Source organism: Typha latifolia, chromosome 7 (assembly GCF_019914945.1).
Source record: "Typha latifolia isolate L0001 chromosome 7, TyphaL0001v2, whole genome shotgun sequence".
Taxonomy (NCBI): Eukaryota; Viridiplantae; Streptophyta; class Magnoliopsida; order Poales; family Typhaceae; genus Typha; species Typha latifolia.
The window spans coordinates 4,479,464-4,498,013 of NC_133092.1; the positions used below are offsets into that span (position 1 = coordinate 4,479,464).

At 37.5% G+C, this 18,550-nt stretch overlaps 2 protein-coding genes across 13 annotated transcripts; both read left to right on the forward strand.

Annotated features, from left to right (window-relative positions):
- The first annotated feature begins 696 nt into the window (after positions 1-696).
- LOC140792783 (uncharacterized) lies at positions 697-7,842 on the forward strand. Of its 10 annotated transcripts, none has more exons than XR_012109816.1 (8): positions 697-2,445; positions 2,757-2,812; positions 3,520-3,795; positions 4,456-4,692; positions 5,580-5,699; positions 5,867-5,995; positions 7,027-7,156; positions 7,414-7,842. XR_012109816.1 is itself a non-coding variant. In XM_073143973.1 (7 exons), exons 1-7 carry the CDS (start codon positions 771-773, stop codon positions 7,081-7,083), a joined length of 2,550 nt encoding a protein of 849 aa, XP_073000074.1. In that variant the 5' UTR covers positions 697-770; the 3' UTR covers positions 7,084-7,842. The 10 variants fall into 10 exon arrangements, 4 of the variants coding, with proteins under 4 accessions (XP_073000074.1, XP_073000075.1, XP_073000076.1 ...); XR_012109815.1 differs by having other exon boundaries at positions 7,466-7,842; XR_012109818.1 differs by having other exon boundaries at positions 7,041-7,156.
- Positions 7,843-9,266: 1,424 nt separating this feature from the next.
- LOC140792204 (PHD finger protein EHD3-like) lies at positions 9,267-18,485 on the forward strand. 3 transcript variants are annotated; one of them, XM_073143057.1, is made up of 8 exons: positions 9,267-9,861; positions 11,683-12,210; positions 13,488-13,727; positions 13,829-14,134; positions 14,931-15,020; positions 15,220-15,261; positions 15,356-16,369; positions 18,099-18,485. In XM_073143057.1, exons 1-7 carry the CDS (start codon positions 9,742-9,744, stop codon positions 16,358-16,360), a joined length of 2,331 nt encoding a protein of 776 aa, XP_072999158.1. In that variant the 5' UTR covers positions 9,267-9,741; the 3' UTR covers positions 16,361-16,369; positions 18,099-18,485. The 3 variants fall into 3 exon arrangements, with proteins under 3 accessions (XP_072999158.1, XP_072999159.1, XP_072999157.1); XM_073143058.1 differs by lacking the exon at positions 18,099-18,485 and adding an exon at positions 16,968-18,043; XM_073143056.1 differs by lacking the exon at positions 18,099-18,485 and having other exon boundaries at positions 15,356-16,832.
- Positions 18,486-18,550: the final 65 nt, after the last annotated feature.

The following is an 18,550-nucleotide window of genomic DNA, read 5'->3' on the forward strand; positions in this document are numbered from 1 at the left end:
TTTGTATCTAGAAAAGATAATACAAAGGCTTGAAATAAAGTCTTAGTAGTATTTAGTTCGGAATAATTATTTAGTGATGCACATAGTTTGAAGTTTAGACTAGTCAGTTTACTATATTTGCTAAAATTTAGGCTTGCTATCTTTGTATCTAGAAAAGATTAACCTATTATCGAACCCATGCCTAGAAAAAAAATATCTTCTCCCTTAGCACCTTCTCATTTATCTTCTTCTTCCCTCTATCATTAATGGGTTCTAGTCAAACAAATTGATGGTGTTTTTTTGTTACTTTGTATGTATGATTAACTAAACCAAGCTTTCATTTTCTGTCGGACACTATAACCAGACTGGGTTTAAGAGATAATGAGTTCAACTCCAACCCTAAATAATATTGTGAAAAAATTATTTGGTGGTTGGTGATTTTGTGGCTTAGCTCAATTTGGTTGATAGCTCGGCAGTGTGGTTAGTTTAGAAAAATAGCTTAACAATGCAACAACTTGGAGCATATTTCGGCGGCGTTTAGTTCGAAGCAATTGTTCGGCGATGTATATGGCTTGAAGCCTAGATTAGACAACTAAAAACTCGGTGGAGCAAAATATTGATGATAAAAAAAAAAAATTAAAAAAAAAAAAAAACAAGGTGGGGTTTCCTGTAACCATCCGTTAACCCGTTCCAATCGTCTGCCAACCGCCAGCCAATCAGTTCACCCGCTTCGACGCAATCGAAGACCGTCTCCTCTCTCTCTCCCTCTCTCTCTACGCGAAGCTGCACCAATGGCCACGGAGGCCGAACTCGAAGCCCCCGAGTGCCCGGTCTGCCTACAGCCGTTCGACACCATCACCACCATCCCCCGGGTCCTCGCATGCGGCCACTCCCTATGCGACCAATGCCTCTCCTCCCTCCCCCCTCCTCGCCCATCTCTCCCGGATTCCCTTCGCTGCCCTTCCTGTACCCAGCTCGTCCCCTTCCTTCGCTCTCTTGGCCCCTCCTCCCTTCCCAAGAACATCGACCTTCTCCGCCTCGTCTCTCCCTCTCCCCACCCCAGTCTCGATCGACCAACAAAACCCAATTCGCCTCTAAGCGCAAGTTTCCTCCCCATCCCTTGGACCCAACTCGATCTCCTTTCCTCATGGAAAAACTGGATTTTGCCTCAAAAAGCGCTTTCCTTGGCCTCTATTCACGAAGAATCGAAGTTGGTATCTCTTGGTAGTCCTTGGTTTTGCCGGGAGAATCAAGCTGTTAGCCTTATGCCGATATGCGCGCCTCCTGTCTCTACGAATTCCGCTGAGAACGAATGGTTTCGGTTGAGTTATACGGCTCATGTATTGGAGGCGCTTGGGGCGTTGGACGACGAGGCGAGGGACGACTTGAGTTTTCTTTTGGAGGTCTCCTCTAGGCTCCGGCGTGGGATTTGTAGGATATATGGGTTGTGGATGGGGCCCGAGAAGGAAAAATGTCAGCTCTTCTTGGTTTCAGAGAGGTTTCGTCAGGGGCTTGGAATGCTGAGGGAAGAGAGGGAAGCTGATGAGGGTCTGGAGAGTGGGGAGATGTTTCGATTTGGGATTGTTGGTAAGGAGTTATGTGAAGCTGTTTTGGCTTTGCATTCGGAGGGAATTGTTTGTGGCTGCTTTGGACCTAGCTGCTTCTGTTTTGATGACTATGGGCACTGTCTCCTCGATTTGAGCAAAGTTTTAGTGGCATGTAAGAAATTTCAGGAGCATGCTAGGTTTTCAGCTTCCAGCAGAGGAGAGGATGATCCGAATGGATCCAGGACCCAAGTGTTTGTAGCTCCTGAAGTGTTGGTTCTGCTCTGCAATGAAGATGCCAATAAGGATTGTGGGTTCAAAGATTCAGTAGGATATGGTTCAGATGTCTGGTCGTTAGCATGTATACTAATTGTGTTTCTTATAGGTGAAGCACAGCTTGTAGCAGAACTATCTGAAGCTTCAAGTTGCTTGCTTCAAGGAGAATCTACAGAATTGTATAATGGGTGGAAGAAAAAGGTGCTTACCAAGTTGGAAGTTTTATTAATAGGCACCCAGTTTGAATCATTGCTCCCAATCATGGAACTGTGTTTGAGTTATCATGCAGAAAGCCGTCCACAAGTGAGTGATATTTGGAGGTGTTTCCAAGGTCCATTGATGAAAACTTGTGCTGATGATCTGGCTGCCTCCGATGACTTCCTATCAAAGAAGAGTTCCAGATGTTGCTTACTTTTTAGTAAATTTTATTCCTCACATAAAGAAACCAGCACCGTTTCCCTGAGGGAAGATAATAATGACATGTCTAGTAATATATCTGACAAATATATAGCAGGGAGTAGCCGAAGAGGCAACGATAGTCTGCAGCAAGTTGATGGAGAACTTACTGAATCGCTAAACAGTGGTAGTTTTAAGTCTGTCACTCTTCATGGTCACCGCGATTGTGTCACTGGATTTGCCGTTGGAGGTACAAACTGGATTATGCATTCTGTATATTATATACAATATGTCAATATTGCTTTAGGTAGATTTCCATTTTGCCTTTTTGTGCTGTGGGTAAGGGATGCATCTATTTACTGGCATTCTGATTTTCATGTTGGCATGCCACCTTCTAGTGTGAATGACATTTATTTTCAGGATGTCTTATGCCACATATCCTCAGCTGAATCTTTCCATAGTCTCTCTCTCTCTCTCTCTCTCTCTCTCTCTCTCTCTCTCTCTCTCTTTCTGCATTACTTTACACATATGAATCTTAATTAATCTTTTCTTTTGTTGTAGGTGGGCATCTGTTTAGCTCTTCTCTTGATAAAACAATCAATGTGTGGTCTCTGCAGGTATACACTTGTTAAGGTACTTTCTTTTGAGAAGTTGATCAGTTTATGCTGATATTATTAAAAAGACAAGTGGGATAACAATTTTCTATGAGAAAATATCAAAATACAATTTGATAGTCGTGATGCAATTATCAACTACTTTTTAGTGTATTTGGCGTTTCCTCGAGGCAAACTCCTCTTCCAATATGTATTTGGCTAGACCATTCTTCATTACACCGACAAACTTATCTTTCAATGTGATCTGCATAGACTTGTTATGAGCTTCTTTTCAGAGAAATCAAAAGGGAAAACAACTTTGTAGATCGATATCCATCTAATGTGTTTTAAGAATATTTGCTCATTGCCTGATGTAGTAACTTGTGTAGGAAGTTTCTTAATAATCTGATTTTTAAAATCTCAAATTAATGCTTCCCAAATAACAGTTAAATTACCTATATGTACACATACTATGTCTGTGATCAGTCAATATTGATTTATAAAGAAACTGAAACCTGTGAGTTATCTTTCTTTTATATTGAAAAAAAGATGCAATAGATTGGAACCTTTATAAATTGACAGTTGAAAGAAAAATAGCAGGTGTCCTACTGTCTTTATCATTTTACTCTATCTTTCAAACCTTTTTGTTGGCATCTTCTCTTGTCCTTCTTTTCCTTGTAGATAAGCCTTTCGTTTGATCTTTTTTCTTGTCATTTTTCTGTCTCATGCAGGACTTCTCTCATTTGCAGTCTTTGAGAGGCCACGAGCATAGAGTGATGGCAATACTTGCCACCAGTTATGCAGGCCAGCCGCTTTGTATAAGTGGTGACAGTAGAAGTGGCATTTTCATATGGAGCATCACTTCCCCTCCTGAGCTGGACCCGTTGAAGAAATGGTATGAGCACAATGATTGGCGTTATAGTGGTGTTCACTCTTTGGCTGTTTCTGAGACAGGGTACCTCTACAGTGGCAGTGGAGACAGGTCTATAAAAGCTTGGTCCTTGCAGGTTGTATGTCTTACATCTTAAATTTGGCTCTTGTTGCTGTGTTGTTCCTTTTCCTTGAGTTTTTCAAGTTTATAGTCTTGATGCAAAGAAAAGAGGTCTTCTACTTCAAATAGGCTGATATTTTGCATCTAAAATTTGTATTTTGTATCTATTGTGTTACTGTTATGCCTGCTCTAGTTTTTAAAATGTGCAAACTGAAAATTTTCCAATGTTCTTCCTTTATGCCCAGAGGAATAGTGGTTTACTGGTTAATATGCTGAAAACTACAGGAAGACTGGGTCTCCAGAGCAGATTAGGAATCGGATTCTTCACATCTTTATTAGTTAGCTAGAATTGTGGACTTTCAATATGGACCACCTGAAAAACAAGTACTAAATTCGAAAATTTTAGGTAATGATTTCATGATTTTTATTTTTCTTTGAATAATTATGTACCCTGGACTTGAAAACTTGGGCCCATATACCGATTGTGTGTTTTGAGGCTTTGTGTGCTATTATCTATTTAGATAGTCTACTACTCCCTTCACTCATGTACTCATATGGTTCTTTGTGTCTTCCATATCAAATAATTGGTTAATTACTTCTACTGAATATTAATAGTTTTCTAATCCATTGTTGATACTTTTCTATCGTGTTTTGTGTTTCTCTTTCTCTTTTACAGGATTACTCTCTTTTATGCACTATGACGGGTCATAAATCTACTGTATCTTCTCTAGCCATAGGTGATGGCATTCTTTACAGTGGAAGTTGGGATGGAACAGTCCGATTATGGTGGCTTAGTGATCACAGTCCTTTGTCGGTATTAGGAGATGACACACCAGAGAAATTGGCTCCTGTTTTGTCACTTTCCACAGGCACTAATTTGGTTATTTCATCCTACGAGAATGGTTTTCTAAAGGTTTGTTAGTTTAAGCATGCATATTACATATCATTTTCATCCTAATGCATGCTGAATTAATAGCATATCTAAATCCCTTTTTCTTCTTTTACAGCTTATATTTGATTTCTACCATGTTTGTATAGGAATAGGATGTCAAAGCCTTCTAATGACATAAGATTAGCTGTAACGTTGTTATTTTTTTTCTTTTTACACTGATTGTTATTGTGCTTCCATCGTAAGGGTTACATCATGTGAGGTACAAATGGATTTTCATCATTCCATATTTTTGTTGTTGCAACTTAGAAAATATAAGAGTTTGCTCAGTCATTTTCTTAAACTAATCACCTTTAGATTTTTCATGCTATAATTGTGATCTACCATGTCCAAATAGAAAATTTGCATTATATTTTCAATAAATTAATTGTTAAACAATGTTACTAATTTATGAGCCATTTTTGCATTATATATTCAATAAATTAATTGTCATACAATGTCTCTAATTTGTGAGCCCTTTAACTTGTATGGGAATACTACTGATTCTTGGTTGCTGGTATTACTGTAATTCTTTTTGATGTATAATCAGGTAACCCATGACTTGGAACAACATGCAATTTATTTTTCTTACAAAATGCTTAGTCCCATGTTTAAATTGACCTCAAAAGGTGCAAATTATATTGATTGACCAAGGCTAGAAATGCCAGAGGAATAACTCATAAATCATGAAGTTTATGTTAGTTCTTGCTGTTGGTCCCACTCCCTGGCAAGTTCAGTAGGTTGCAGTCCTTAGGTTTAGGCTCAGGTGATAAGTTCATATGGCTTATGCTTGTCCCATGGCTGCCTTTGCATTTTCTAGCTTTGTATTCATTATTATGGATGGTCAACCGTTTTTAATTTGCTTTCACCAGATATGGAGGAATGATGTGCTCGTGAAATCAGAGAAAGTACATGACGGTTCTATTTATGCACTTCAAATAGATAAACAGTTGCTTTTTACTGGAGGCTGGGATAAAATCATCAATATACAGGTTTTTATTTCCTAATTATCACATTTTTGCTGATTTGTTTTGTCGAGTCCTAACTTTCAATGAATGTTCAGGTGAGAGTTGCACCAGTTATAGTTGTATTTGCTAGGTTTACCTATATTTTCTGTGTATAGGTGGCATCTATTCTAAAATTACATTTGTTTTCATAGGAGTTGTCAGAAAATGAGGCAGAAGTGGAAGTTAGAAGTGTTGCTTCTATAACTTGTGATTCAGTTGTAACTTCTCTACTTCACTGGCATGGGAAGCTTTTTGTTGGGCTTGCCAATAAAGAGATCAAGGTACCTGCCAATATTCCTCTCTATCTCTCCCTTTCTTTTGGTATCAACTATGACATTCTTTGTGAACTATCATATGAATATATTCTAAAAATTGATTTACTTGTGCAGTTGATTTTCTCTTCAAACGATGTGAAAGTCATTTAGTCTCTTTCTATGTGTTTGTAATATCTATTGCTGTTACTCCTTAATCCTTTGTGTTTTTGTGGTGGCTTGTTTAGAGTTATGAATTGATTATGCAAATTATAGGAAGGAATTGATATACAAAATTTAATTGCTGAAATAACTAAAAATCTCCATTTAGATATCTTCATCACATTATTCAGTGACAAATATAAGCTGTTCGGAGTATTATCTTCACAGCCTTCAATGCTTGACTATTGGATATCAATCTTAGCTGTTCAATTGTTCTGTAGTGCTAGCTAGACTGATATCTTGAGTTTCTGATAGCAGAGGAAGTTTTATACTGACCTAACAAAAAGAAAAATGATCGACTGATCACTGATGATGTGTAGAATTTCTATTTTGTGAATAATATTTTGTTTTTGTTTTTGTTATTTTATGAAAAATGTATTTGCGAATAATACAAAACTACAAGTTTCAGCTTCCCTATTAGTATTTCCACATAGCTATCTCTAACTCATCACTGGATGTAGCGCTTCTTTATCCATGCAAAGAGATTGGCTTCAAATTAGAAATTTATGACGTTGATGCATATTTCAATTTATTGATTCCATATTTCTTGGAATAAAGAATGGCAAGAAGTTTATTTGAGCTTTTCCTTGATGCAATTTCTTTCTTAGAAAGGTGTGCTCTTTCCCTGGAAATTGCTCCTCGCACTTTGGTACATTTAGTTTTTCATGATTTGCATTTTTGCTGAACAGATAGGGCTGTAGCCAATAGATGAAATGTTTTGTTCTCTATCATCTTCACAGAACTAGTTGTATCATTGGAGTTTGGAGTTTGTTTCTGCAATTCTGCCTAAAAGAGAGCATATTTAAATGGACTAGTGTGAAAACTTTGAAGTCTGGAAGTTCTTTCATTTAAGCAGGTATACTACAGAGGATCATAACCAGCATATGCCTGTCTGATCTGTGTTCAGCTAAATGTGTGAATTTGTCTATAGCCATCCGAGGACAATCCAAACACAGTTACATATTTCAGGTATGTACTATTTGATGGTTTGTTTAGTCCTTATATAGCATACCACAAGTTTGTAAAAGTTATACAAAACACATTACTTAGGTACTTGCAAAACAATGACCCACTTGTCATAAGAACTACAAATTAACATCCTAAGTATCTCTTTCAAAATTCATTATATCCTCTTCTTCACTGTCACTTATGATTGCCACTTCCCTAGTATGAGTGATCACTAGAACCACTACCATTAACCTTCAACCATCCATCGTGAGATACAGTCAATCAATCATCAGTAATGAAGATTTCTTCATGACTTTTCCATCATATCAGACAAGGAGATGGAGGGAGATTTTGAAGGGAATATGATATGTGTTGATAGTTGTGGCGAGCAGGTGCTGAACATGATGGTATCGTAGTTTAATCATTTCATCAGTATGCAAGAACTTTTCCTTCTTGTAAATATCTAGATAGATGAACATGAATCACAATTTTCACAAGATATGGGCACTTTTATAAATAAAAAAAGTCCTAGTCTTTCATCTTTGTAAAAGTGTGGATCATCGAAAGGGTTGCATAAACTGATTTCAAGTGGTGTATTTTCTACTCCTGTAACTGATGTACTCCTCCTGCCTGTGTAAGTATCCCCAGTTTGCTCCAGACTGAAGAAGTTCTAATCTGAAATATGACAAGTACTACACTCTGCAAAACTGTATATGCTATGTTGGTGAACATTTGTCACATTTATACAAAACATTTCATGGTATTTTGTTGGTGATAATTATCTGATAGCTACATCACTATGTCGTGAACTTGCGGAAAAAAAAATGGTCATCCATGCGAGCTGCTCTCTTTTAGGCCATAATTTTATATAGTAATTTTGTAATCTGTTTACATTAGTGTGTAGGTTGTTTGTTACATGGTATGGTTGCATGAACTGGTTTCACTAAAATTTCCTCATCAAAGAATGTCAACATGTGTGAAATCAGATGTTGCTTCTGAGGAATCACCCACCATCTTTCCATTGGATTCAAGGATATGTAATTGAATCATTCATAGAGATGGGAAGTTTGTAAATATCCACATACCAGTGTTAAATGTGCTCATATTACGTGGGACTAGGAATCATAAGATGCAAACTGCTAGTAGGATTAAAATGGCAATAATTGCGATAGTTGGTCCAATCTAAACTTTTGAACAGATTTACTGAATTCTGTTGAAAGCTTTAATATTGAGCAGCATTGCCACAAACATAGCAGCCTTATTTAAACCAGAGTTACTAGGATTTATAAGAAATTCCACCTTTTCTTTTCCAATACTGGTGGGAGAAATATACTGAAGGCACCACGGAACGGACACCCCAGTCCTCTTTTCCATTAGAAGATTGCTTTGCTTATTTTATGCTAAAAAAGACATCTAGAATTAATCCAACTTGTGGCAATAATATTACCATTTCCTATGCAAACAGAGTTTTCCCTGCTCTAAGTTATGTCATAGGAACACCTGCCATTAAGAAAGCCATCAATATCAACAGAGTTTTTTTTTTTGATTAAACAAGTGTCCATCCCTTGAGAGAACACTTGAGAGAACAGAAGAAAAAGAAAAAGATTCCAACAGTAAACCCTAATAAGATCCAAATGCAGATCAGTTTGGATTCCAATAGCATTAGCTCAAACTCTTTAGACCTTTATCTATTTTCTTCAAATGCAATTAGAATTCGGCAGAAGTGCGTAATTGACCATCTTACGGCCGCACTCAATTCACGTTCAAGAAATGGTGGCAAATAGATGAATTTTTCTTACCAGGAATAGAATTACAAATACAAATACAAATACATATCTCTGCACCCTCCCCCTACGAAAAAGAATACGATTTGACATTGAAAAGAGTAGAAGTACAAAAATCAAGAGTGTTTTTATCAAATCCCGTAAAAACAGTCCTCCGGTGCTTGGCAGGCTGGCAGCCTCTGGTTGGCTAGCAGACCAGCCTTGAATTTTTTCTACTTCCAGCTGCTTGATGAGCCCCCAACCAAAGGGCTCCAAGTATGCCGTATGAGTGAAATTCTCACAACCCTGACCGTAGACGATCATTTCTCTTCCATTTTAGTGCCCGTCTCCGCGTATCTAATTAGAGTAAATCATTTCTGACATCGCTCGCTCTCTCTCTCTCTCTCTTCCCCCCTCTTTCTCTCTCTTTCTATCTCTATTATTCTCTCTCTTCTACGGCCACAAACCCTTCCCTCACTCCTTCCTCCCTCTACAAAATTCAAATCTCAGCAAAGCCACTCTGCATCCGCCTCACCTCGAAAAGCTTCCAATCAAGGATCCCTTTTCTCTTTCTCCTCTGCCTACTTCGTGTTCTCCACTCTTTTCCTGCGATTTCTCTCTACTTCTCGATCCCCCTTCACCCTCACGATTCGATCTTTCTTCGTTTTCCCGTCTCCGCGCCACCCTTTCTTGAATTACCTAAGTTTGTGCTTCTTCTTTTGGTTCTTTTTCCGCGAGTTCCGGTGGTGTTTGCCTCTGGATCTTAGCTGGGCTCTGTTTGTTATGTTTGGAGTTTGTTTGAAACCCTAGGTGGTGAAGAGAAGGGGAGATAGGGTTCAGAGAATGTCTGTTGAGGAGAGGAAGTGTAATGGGCTGGTGAAGCTGGAGGACTCGTCACTGGACGGGTTTATCACTTACAAGAGGAGGAAGCACACGCAGCCGAGCACTGATGTCGTCGAAGGGGTGAGGCAAAGTCTCTCTTAGTTTCATTTGTTTCTACTCAGATTGTAATTTTCCGGCTCTTGATTGGAATTTATCAGGTATTGTGCATCACATTTTAAAGAATCTGATTCTTGAATGCTGTGAGTAAATTTATCTGTAATTCGGTTGTTCATCTTATAAGTTCATCAGGATTAATTTTGATCAAATAAAATTATAAAAAAAGATGCAGGATGATTAAAACAAGGGACTAAATAATGTTATTTCCTTTGAGGAACAACACTATGAATGCTGGATTTCACAAAAAAGATAAATGATTCTAGTGATCCAAAGTGTGGTAGCTCACTATTTTGAGGGCTTATCTGGTTACCGGACCTGTAATGTTGAATTTGATGTAGTTTAAGTCAATTATGCTGCACTTTGAAGCTGCCATGGAAGTGTTAAAGAAAATCTTCTCTATCTTGAGTTCTTGACGTAACCACTTACCAGCGAGGTTAGCCTAATGTCTATTTGGAAGGGTGGTAGACAAAAAATTTAATGGATCCCAGATAAAAGGAAAATGACATATGGAGTCTGAACTCATCCAAACGCTCATTGTGATATCTTTCTCTGCATCCTCTTGATTGACCAGAATTCTCATATCCAGATCAGAGATATTCTCAAAGAAACTCTTATCTGTTGTTATAGTAATGATCTAGAAGGTAAATATTTAAATGATTTTGTAATGCTTTGCATTACCAATAGATAAGAGATAGGGCCTGCACATTACCTTTTCATTTCTTAGTTAGGTTAGGTAGTTTTGGGTTTCAATTGATTGATTTATTTCTAACTTCTACAATATAAAGAATTATGATTTCTGCATCATCTTTCTTCTACTTTCTATATTGTGCAGTTATTTTTATATAAAAATGAATTGATTTCAACTATTAACATCTGTGAAATTGTAAAATATTTTATGTTGATTAAAAAAGTTGCAAGCTTAGGGGCTTTAGCTAGGACTGAATTTTAATGCTACAAGTTCACAGATTTCCTAAATTCTAATGGCCTTCTCTTTTTATTCTTGAAGTGATCAAAATTCATGTCATGCTTTGGTTCATTTGAGTTAATTTGAGATCCTACATGTTTCCTGAAATGGAAAAGAATCATTGAGAGAGAGAGAGAGAGTTCATTGTACAGTTCAAAAGTTCAAATTATGTTATCATTGAGTCGTTCCCTGCATAAACAGTCAAATCATGATATACTTGAGGATCTCAAAACTCGACTATCTGTATTGGCACATGAATGATCTTTTGACCTTTCAATTCTATGTAGGTTGTCAGGCTCTGTTATTTTAAGGATCATTATGTCTTCTCACACAACTGCCTGCCTCTGTCACTTGGTGCACTTCTAAATGACATTATTTCTTTCTAATTAGTGCACTCAATAGTAAACTATCTGCCTTCCACATATCCTAACAAACTTGAATGTTTTCCTTTATTTGTTCTAAACTTCTAATTTGCCATGAAATTAATTTTTTTTCTCTCTCACACACACTTCTTGAAGCACCATCTATCCATCTCAATATCTTACCTTCCTACTCTGAGTACGCACTTTTGCCAAGCATATTAATTACTTACCCAACATATTCATTTCATGGTTTCTCTTAATTGTCCTAAATTTTTTTCCTTCCACTTTAAGATATGCAAACTTTTTGAGTACTCACTTATGGTTCTGTGTTGCCAAAATGTGCATATGATGTGGCTAGAGGATGTCTTCTGTGTTTCACATCTTGCATCTTATGCATATATCCTAAAGAATTTTTGCTATAAGTATGGGTGTTCAACTGTTATTTGTGTCATTTTGTAGGTCTCCAACAGTTCTCGCAAGAAGAAAGATGGGGATATTGTTTGGGAGCATGGAGTGATGGTTGATGGAAATGGGAACAGTTCTCGCAAAAAGAGAGACAGGGATATTGGTTGGAACCATGGAGTGATGGTTGATGGCAATAGGTTGCATTGGCAGTGCAATTGGTGTGGATTAATAAGATATGGCGGTGGGGTGTCTAGACTAAAGCGACATCTTGCTGGTACTAAAGATGTTCGTAAGTGTCCAAATGTTCCGGAGGATGTTTCTAGAACAATATTGGACCATTTAATGATGAAACAAAGATGCAAAAGAAAGAAATCAGCTACATCTGATGGTCTCATAAGTATGAAATCAAGGTGTTCTGCCGATGATGTCTTATTTAATAAGGATCACTTATTTGTTGACTTAGAGATGAAGGTAGGAAATGCCGGTCGATGTGGCCAATGGAAGATTGATCATCACCTGCCAAATTATTCTACTCAACAATCACATTCACCCACTTGGCTAGACAACAATATCATGGAGAAGGTACTTGAACTAGTGTCAGGTTACTTGCTTTTCTCCCTTTGTTTACATTATAATTTAAGTCTCATGATATAGTCAAAGTCTCATATGGTCTCTAGTATGTTGTTGCAATCTTGCCCAGTCCATCTGTCCTTCAATAACAAAGTTGCCTGATTTGTATGAACAAGTCTAAAAAGACATTTAGTGTTGGCATTTTTTTTCCTTCACTGTATGCATTTGAGAAAACCTTATTTGCTTTACATATGGTACTATGGTTGCTTCGTTTCTTGCCAGGTAAGCTAGCACTTCAAGTGTTCCATATGGTAGTCATACTGCTTTCTGATGGCTGTATATATATCTGTTACATGAGGCCTCAAAAGCTATTATTCAAGGAGCTTTTTTAGCAAGGATCAGTGATACCTTGAAAGCCTTACCTATAGTCACCCTTCCACGCGTACTTGTGATTATTCACTTTCATATATTCAAATTTGTTCCTTCCTGATTGTTGAAACCAAAGAAACTTTTTTATGAATGGAAATCATGACTCGTGTAGCGGTTTTTCTTGTATGCCTCACAATTAATTGCTCTATATTCATCCTGTAAATGGACAGGGGACATTTCTTACATCATTCCAGTTGACACGAGATAGATCTCAAACTTTAGTTACATTATTTATGTATATTCATGTAGAGGCTTCCTGTTAGTCCTTTTGGTTGTGTTGTAATGGCATCCAGATTTATCATCAATGTTCGTCCATTTTCATTTGAATGATAGTTATCACCATCACGAATCATAATCTTGATTATTGAATGTACGGCTTTGTGCAAGTTGAACCATCTTCTGTTGGATTGGGCGTGCTCTCTGTCGGCACTTAGTATCATATTTTTGACCTGAATGATAAATACTGCCCCATTTGGAAATCATCTGCCCATACATAGCTATAGAGTAAAATTTTGAAATAGTTTATTAGTCTTTTAAGAAGATAGCAGTTCTCCAGAGAAAGAAATGTGCATACACATATACTCTGTTGCAGTGGGTGAACAGACATAACTTTCTCCTTGATGCACCCGCTTGTAAGATTACGCTCTCTTGGTCTTTCCAGCTTGTCAACAAACAAATTTTTTTTTAATGATTGTAAAGTACTGTGAAATGCCTAAATTTTTTTGCATTCATAGTTAGGCAGTCTATTCTTTGTATTATCTTTGCTTATAATTGGGACTTGGAAATACATTGCCCCTGGCGGTGATATTTGGCTCATTTTTTTATTTTCTTAGTAATGATAAAGTTGTTTTGACATGCAGCAAGGTGAAGTTTATGACATAGGATTAAATAAGGATAACTATGTGAAAGATAAGTATGCTAGAACAGATAGTCACTGGAGACACTGGAGACATGTTTTAGAGAACATACTGCAGTTGCCAGATGTAAGTGAAGGTGCTGGTATTCAAAGCTGCATCCTTGATGCCCTTGCATATGGTCCTTCTGGATTAACCACAAAACTCAAGACCGCTGATGTCTGCACAGACACTGAAAAACCACCGGTATTAGGAAGCTGTCTTGATTTATTTCATATTTGTAACTCTATCTATTATTTAAGGTCCAAAGAAATTTCTTTAATCATTTTTGTCTTCACTCTTATCAGGACAGATACGAGGGCTGTTCTGAACTGAAAATGCAATCCGAGAGACCAGATAGTTCCATGCCTTCTGCCTCCTATGTATCAAAAACTGGCAAGGAAGCAGATACAAATGTCAATACAACAAAATGCCGGAAAACTTTTGTCGAAATTCTACGATCAGAAAAGTTTGTTTTCTTATGTGATTTACTTTTTAGAACTTTTGAAGACAACAAGACCAAAAGATACTTCGACTTTAGCCTAATCAATTCAAAGATGAGCAATGGAGATTATGAGCTGTCGCCTGGATCATTTGATCTAGATATCCAACAGGTAGTTAGTTTTGATTGCCTCATAGTTTTGACTTTTACAGCTCTATACTTTGGTGCTTCCTTGATGTTATCTCATGGTATCCTATGCAGTTTATACACCTTGAGATGTGCCTAAATCTCCTATTTGAGTGCACTATCATTGCTTGCAAGTTTCTTTCGTGAATGTATAGTCACTACTATCAATCAACTGACAACTTAGTTCTGGTGCAAACTCTATTAATTGGTTTTCCTTTATTTCTTTTCAACGTTCCTTTTGAAGGATTTGTCTATATTGGATAAGCAACCGCAAGGACCAAATTGTTTTTTCACTTCCTTTTTGCTTCCTCAAGACCAAATTTATGATTTTTTTTTATTTGAAGTAAAATCTGTATACTATAGTGCACTTCTTATGCCAGATCTTGCTGCATATAGTTTATTGGCTCTAAAACTTGAGCAACAACAAGCCACTGTTCCCAACTATTTAGTGTTAGCTATATGTATCTATTTATTCCATTTAACTCTATTCAATATAAGGTTTTTTTTCTGAAATTAAGTGCTACAATGTTTTCTCTTACTGCTAACCTGATTTTGGTTCTAAGTTTGAATCCTTGGTCATACTGTACCCATTATCTCTTTTATTTTTGTGGCTAGAACAGATGTAAGTACACGATATTTTCGTTTCATCCTTTATTTCCAATTTTTCTTGTGTGGTTGGAGCTTCAAAGCTCTGAAACATCAGTTATACTTTCGTATGTAAATAGTTTGTTGCTATGTATGCTACCAATCTATGTGATTATAACCATCAATATTGTCCACAGATATGGGAGAAATTTCAAAAAGTGGGTAGAGATATGGTCTGTATAGCAAGAAGTCTTTCAAATTTGTCGAAGGCTTCCTATCTTAAACAGGTAATTATTCTGAAGTACTCTTTGATTCAGACACATGGAATTTTGTATGCCACCACTTGAAAAGAAAAAAGATCTTATAATGTGGATAGTTCTTCTAGGTCTATAAATGTTACTGGGTTCTCATTGTTGTTTAGATAAAATTCACTTTCTGCTGTGATGTGCTGTATAAACTTGCCTACTGATCTAAATTTATATACAGGTTGAAGTTTTGGAACAGGGGGCATGTGAAAATAAGCCTGAGGTAAGTGATATTTACTCAAACATGTTGCTTCCATATATGTGGCATATTTTGATGGACTGATGATTAGCGATTGACATTCACACTGCTATTGCAGGAGGAAACCTGTGTCCTTGGTGTTGAACAGAAGAATTCCGTGGAATCATATGTCACACAGTTTACCTCATGCGTCTCGGACCATTCCAACAGACCAGATCAAACAGAGGCCTCTGGTCTATACAAAATTTGCACTTGCAAACAGTGTGGTGCTGAAGCAAATGGTGAGCGGAGCCTTATCTGTGACGGATGCGAAGCAATCTACCATTTCTCGTGTGTCACACCCACCATCAAAGCTATCCCAACTCAGAGCTGGTATTGTGCTACATGCAGTTCTTATAGGAGGGACTCACCTGAAGCTGCCTTAACCCATACTCAGGTAGATAGTTTGCACCAGAATTGTGCAGTATGTGATAGGCTTGAAGTTTCTGAGACTCTCGAACATAACGAGAGTGGCAACAGGTCCGCATTAGGTAATGACTCCCGGGAGAGCTCGGTTTCTAATATGGAGTCTGATGAGCCACCAGAGATGTCAAGGACTGTTACATCACACTTATGCAAGATATGTAGAACACGTGAAGAAGAAGACAAGAGATTCCTAGTATGTGGGCACATTCACTGCCCTTACAAATTCTACCACATAAGATGTCTGAGAAGTAGTCAGATTGCAAGTGCGGCACAACAAAGCAAAACTTGTTGGTACTGCCCATCTTGCCTTTGCAGAGGTTGTCTTTCAGACAAGGATGATGATGAGATTGTGTTGTGTGATAGTTGTGATGAAGCCTATCACACTTACTGCATGAAACCACCTCGTAGCTCCATACCAGTGGGCAAGTGGTACTGTTTTACATGCAATGTAGCAAGGGCAAGGGAAGGATTGAGGAAGTATGAGCAGTGGATCTTACAACAGCATAGAAAGAATGATCTTAGGGAAGAGAATGTGACTAACAGGTCAATGGATTTGCTTCTAAGTGCTGCTGAGAAGCTGAAATCTGAAGAGCATATCGGTGACCAGAGTGGAGAGAGAGTAAATCACATCAGTACATCTGCCAACCTCCTGTTATAATCCTTCAAGGTAAGGATTTTGAATTTAGCAGTGGCCAAAGTAGATAGTCTCTATCTTTGTAGACATGTCTGAGGTCTTCCTTCTCCTCTATGTTACTTTGCATTGATGTTAGATGTTGTTAGCTTTAACCTACTATCTGTCTTACTCCTAGAGGTATTACCATATACCATTTTCGGAAAGGGATAATATAAAGTTGCCTGAGAATTTTGCTCAACTACATCTATAATGGCAAGCCCTGCAGCTGGATAAAATCATAAAAGGATTTGGGAAAATTTGTATTCTATCCACGTTTATGACTAATGTAGACCACTGTATACTATGTAATAGTTGTTACTTCTGAATTTTGCTGATGCTGATAATCCATTGTAATGCATTTGTTGCAACATTCTTTAAGGACACAGCTCTTCTTTTACTTTGTGTCAATTTAATGTCAATATATTCTCTAAATATATCCACCATGTTCAGGGCTTCACCCATACTATCTTGACTATTAGCTTCATTGATACATGTGCTTGTAAAGAAGTGTCAGTTAATGGCTAACTGATGAGAACCATTAACAATGGATTTTTTTTTTTTGGTTTTGTTGCATCAATGGATTATTAAGCAGTTCTGTCACACCAAAAAAGGATACTTGGAGAGCTTGAATTAGAGAAGACATGGACTCAGTATTAGATGCAGTACCTTTTTTTCAGCAAATGTATATCATAGTTGTATAAATAGCAATGCACTACCTTGAAGGCTTAAACTCACAAGATTGGACATAGAGTTTAGAGGACAACTAAGTTCCTTTGGACAACCTTCCCCACGTAATATATAGATTTATTTGTTTCTCTTTTTACTAACTGAGTACTCCTGTCCTGGAAAATTTTAGGCTAGTCTCGTTCAAATTCCGTAATCTCCATCCAAGTCCTTTTTTCTATTCTTCTTAGATTCTATAGGATTCAGCCCCAAAATATTTCAGGAAACCATTAGGATTCATTGCCCTTTGTTCCCTTTTGCTACTTATCTTCAAAGTTCATCTTCTTTCAATCCTATAAAAGCCTAACACCTGTGCCTAGCTATTCTCCACCCTTTACTGTCTGACATCAAAAAGCTGCGGATCAACAAGCAACCTGGCTGCTGGGTCTAGTTCCTTTATCCTCCAGCGTGGTTCCTAAACTCCAATGCAGCCTGTTATGAGATGTTTAAGAAGTGCATGCACTGCATGGCTCCGGACACGCAGACCAGTGATGTTCCAAATGTGCCGGATCTGATTCAAGTCTTGTTTTTTGCTCCCTGATTAACTACCAGTAAGAAGCATGTTATATGCTGCTTGTGACCCTTTTAAAGTTTCCAAGAGGCACAAAAAACTCCGAAGATAAGGCAAAGGGATGCAAGCCTGACTAGAGAGACAACAAGTTAACTGTTGTGTTAGTGCAAGGAAAGAAAGAGTCAGCTATTTCCCTGTTGTATACTGTCTTATATAAAGTTGTTTAGCAACCAATGTTTCTTATTCTCTTTGCATCATTAGGGGTGGTATTGATGTACTAAACTTAAGGGTTAGATCTGCAAAGTTATCATGGTGTCAATTGTGTTGTGGAGTTAAATTGATGCAGAGCATATGTATTCCTAGTGCGTAGGGCTTAAACTGATGCAGAACATATGTATTCCTAGTGCGTGTGTAAAACAAAAGTTCTTTTTCTACTGTTCCTATTGTTAAAAGTTGAGACTACTTGATTCTTTGATATGAGAGTTGCAGGGAACATGACTCTTGAGATGAGGAATGCCATCTGATATAACAAATGTAATAAAAAGAAGAATCCAACAAACTGTTAGTCTGTCACTTGAAAGAAGCCACTGCAGATAGTTTCAAGCTTTGCATCAGCTTTACTGGAATCAAGCTATCATTATAAGGAGCAGAAAGAAGCCAATGGTTTCTTATTCAACACCTGCTCTTTGTTGCCTAAACCACCCTATTGAAGAACAGCAGTACAGAGGGAAGAACTAGAAGCAAAAACAAGGGTAAGCAGTCAAGGGTATCCAAACCAAAACATCCTACTTCTGGTGAACTTTTTCCTTCAAGCTAAATTATCTTGTGACAGTGTTCATATAATACAGAGCTACCATCTGATCTTGTTCATTTTAAGTGAGGTTGTGTCCATCCCCATTTTTTCTTTTTACGTCGCTGAAAAATTATAAAGGATCAAAATT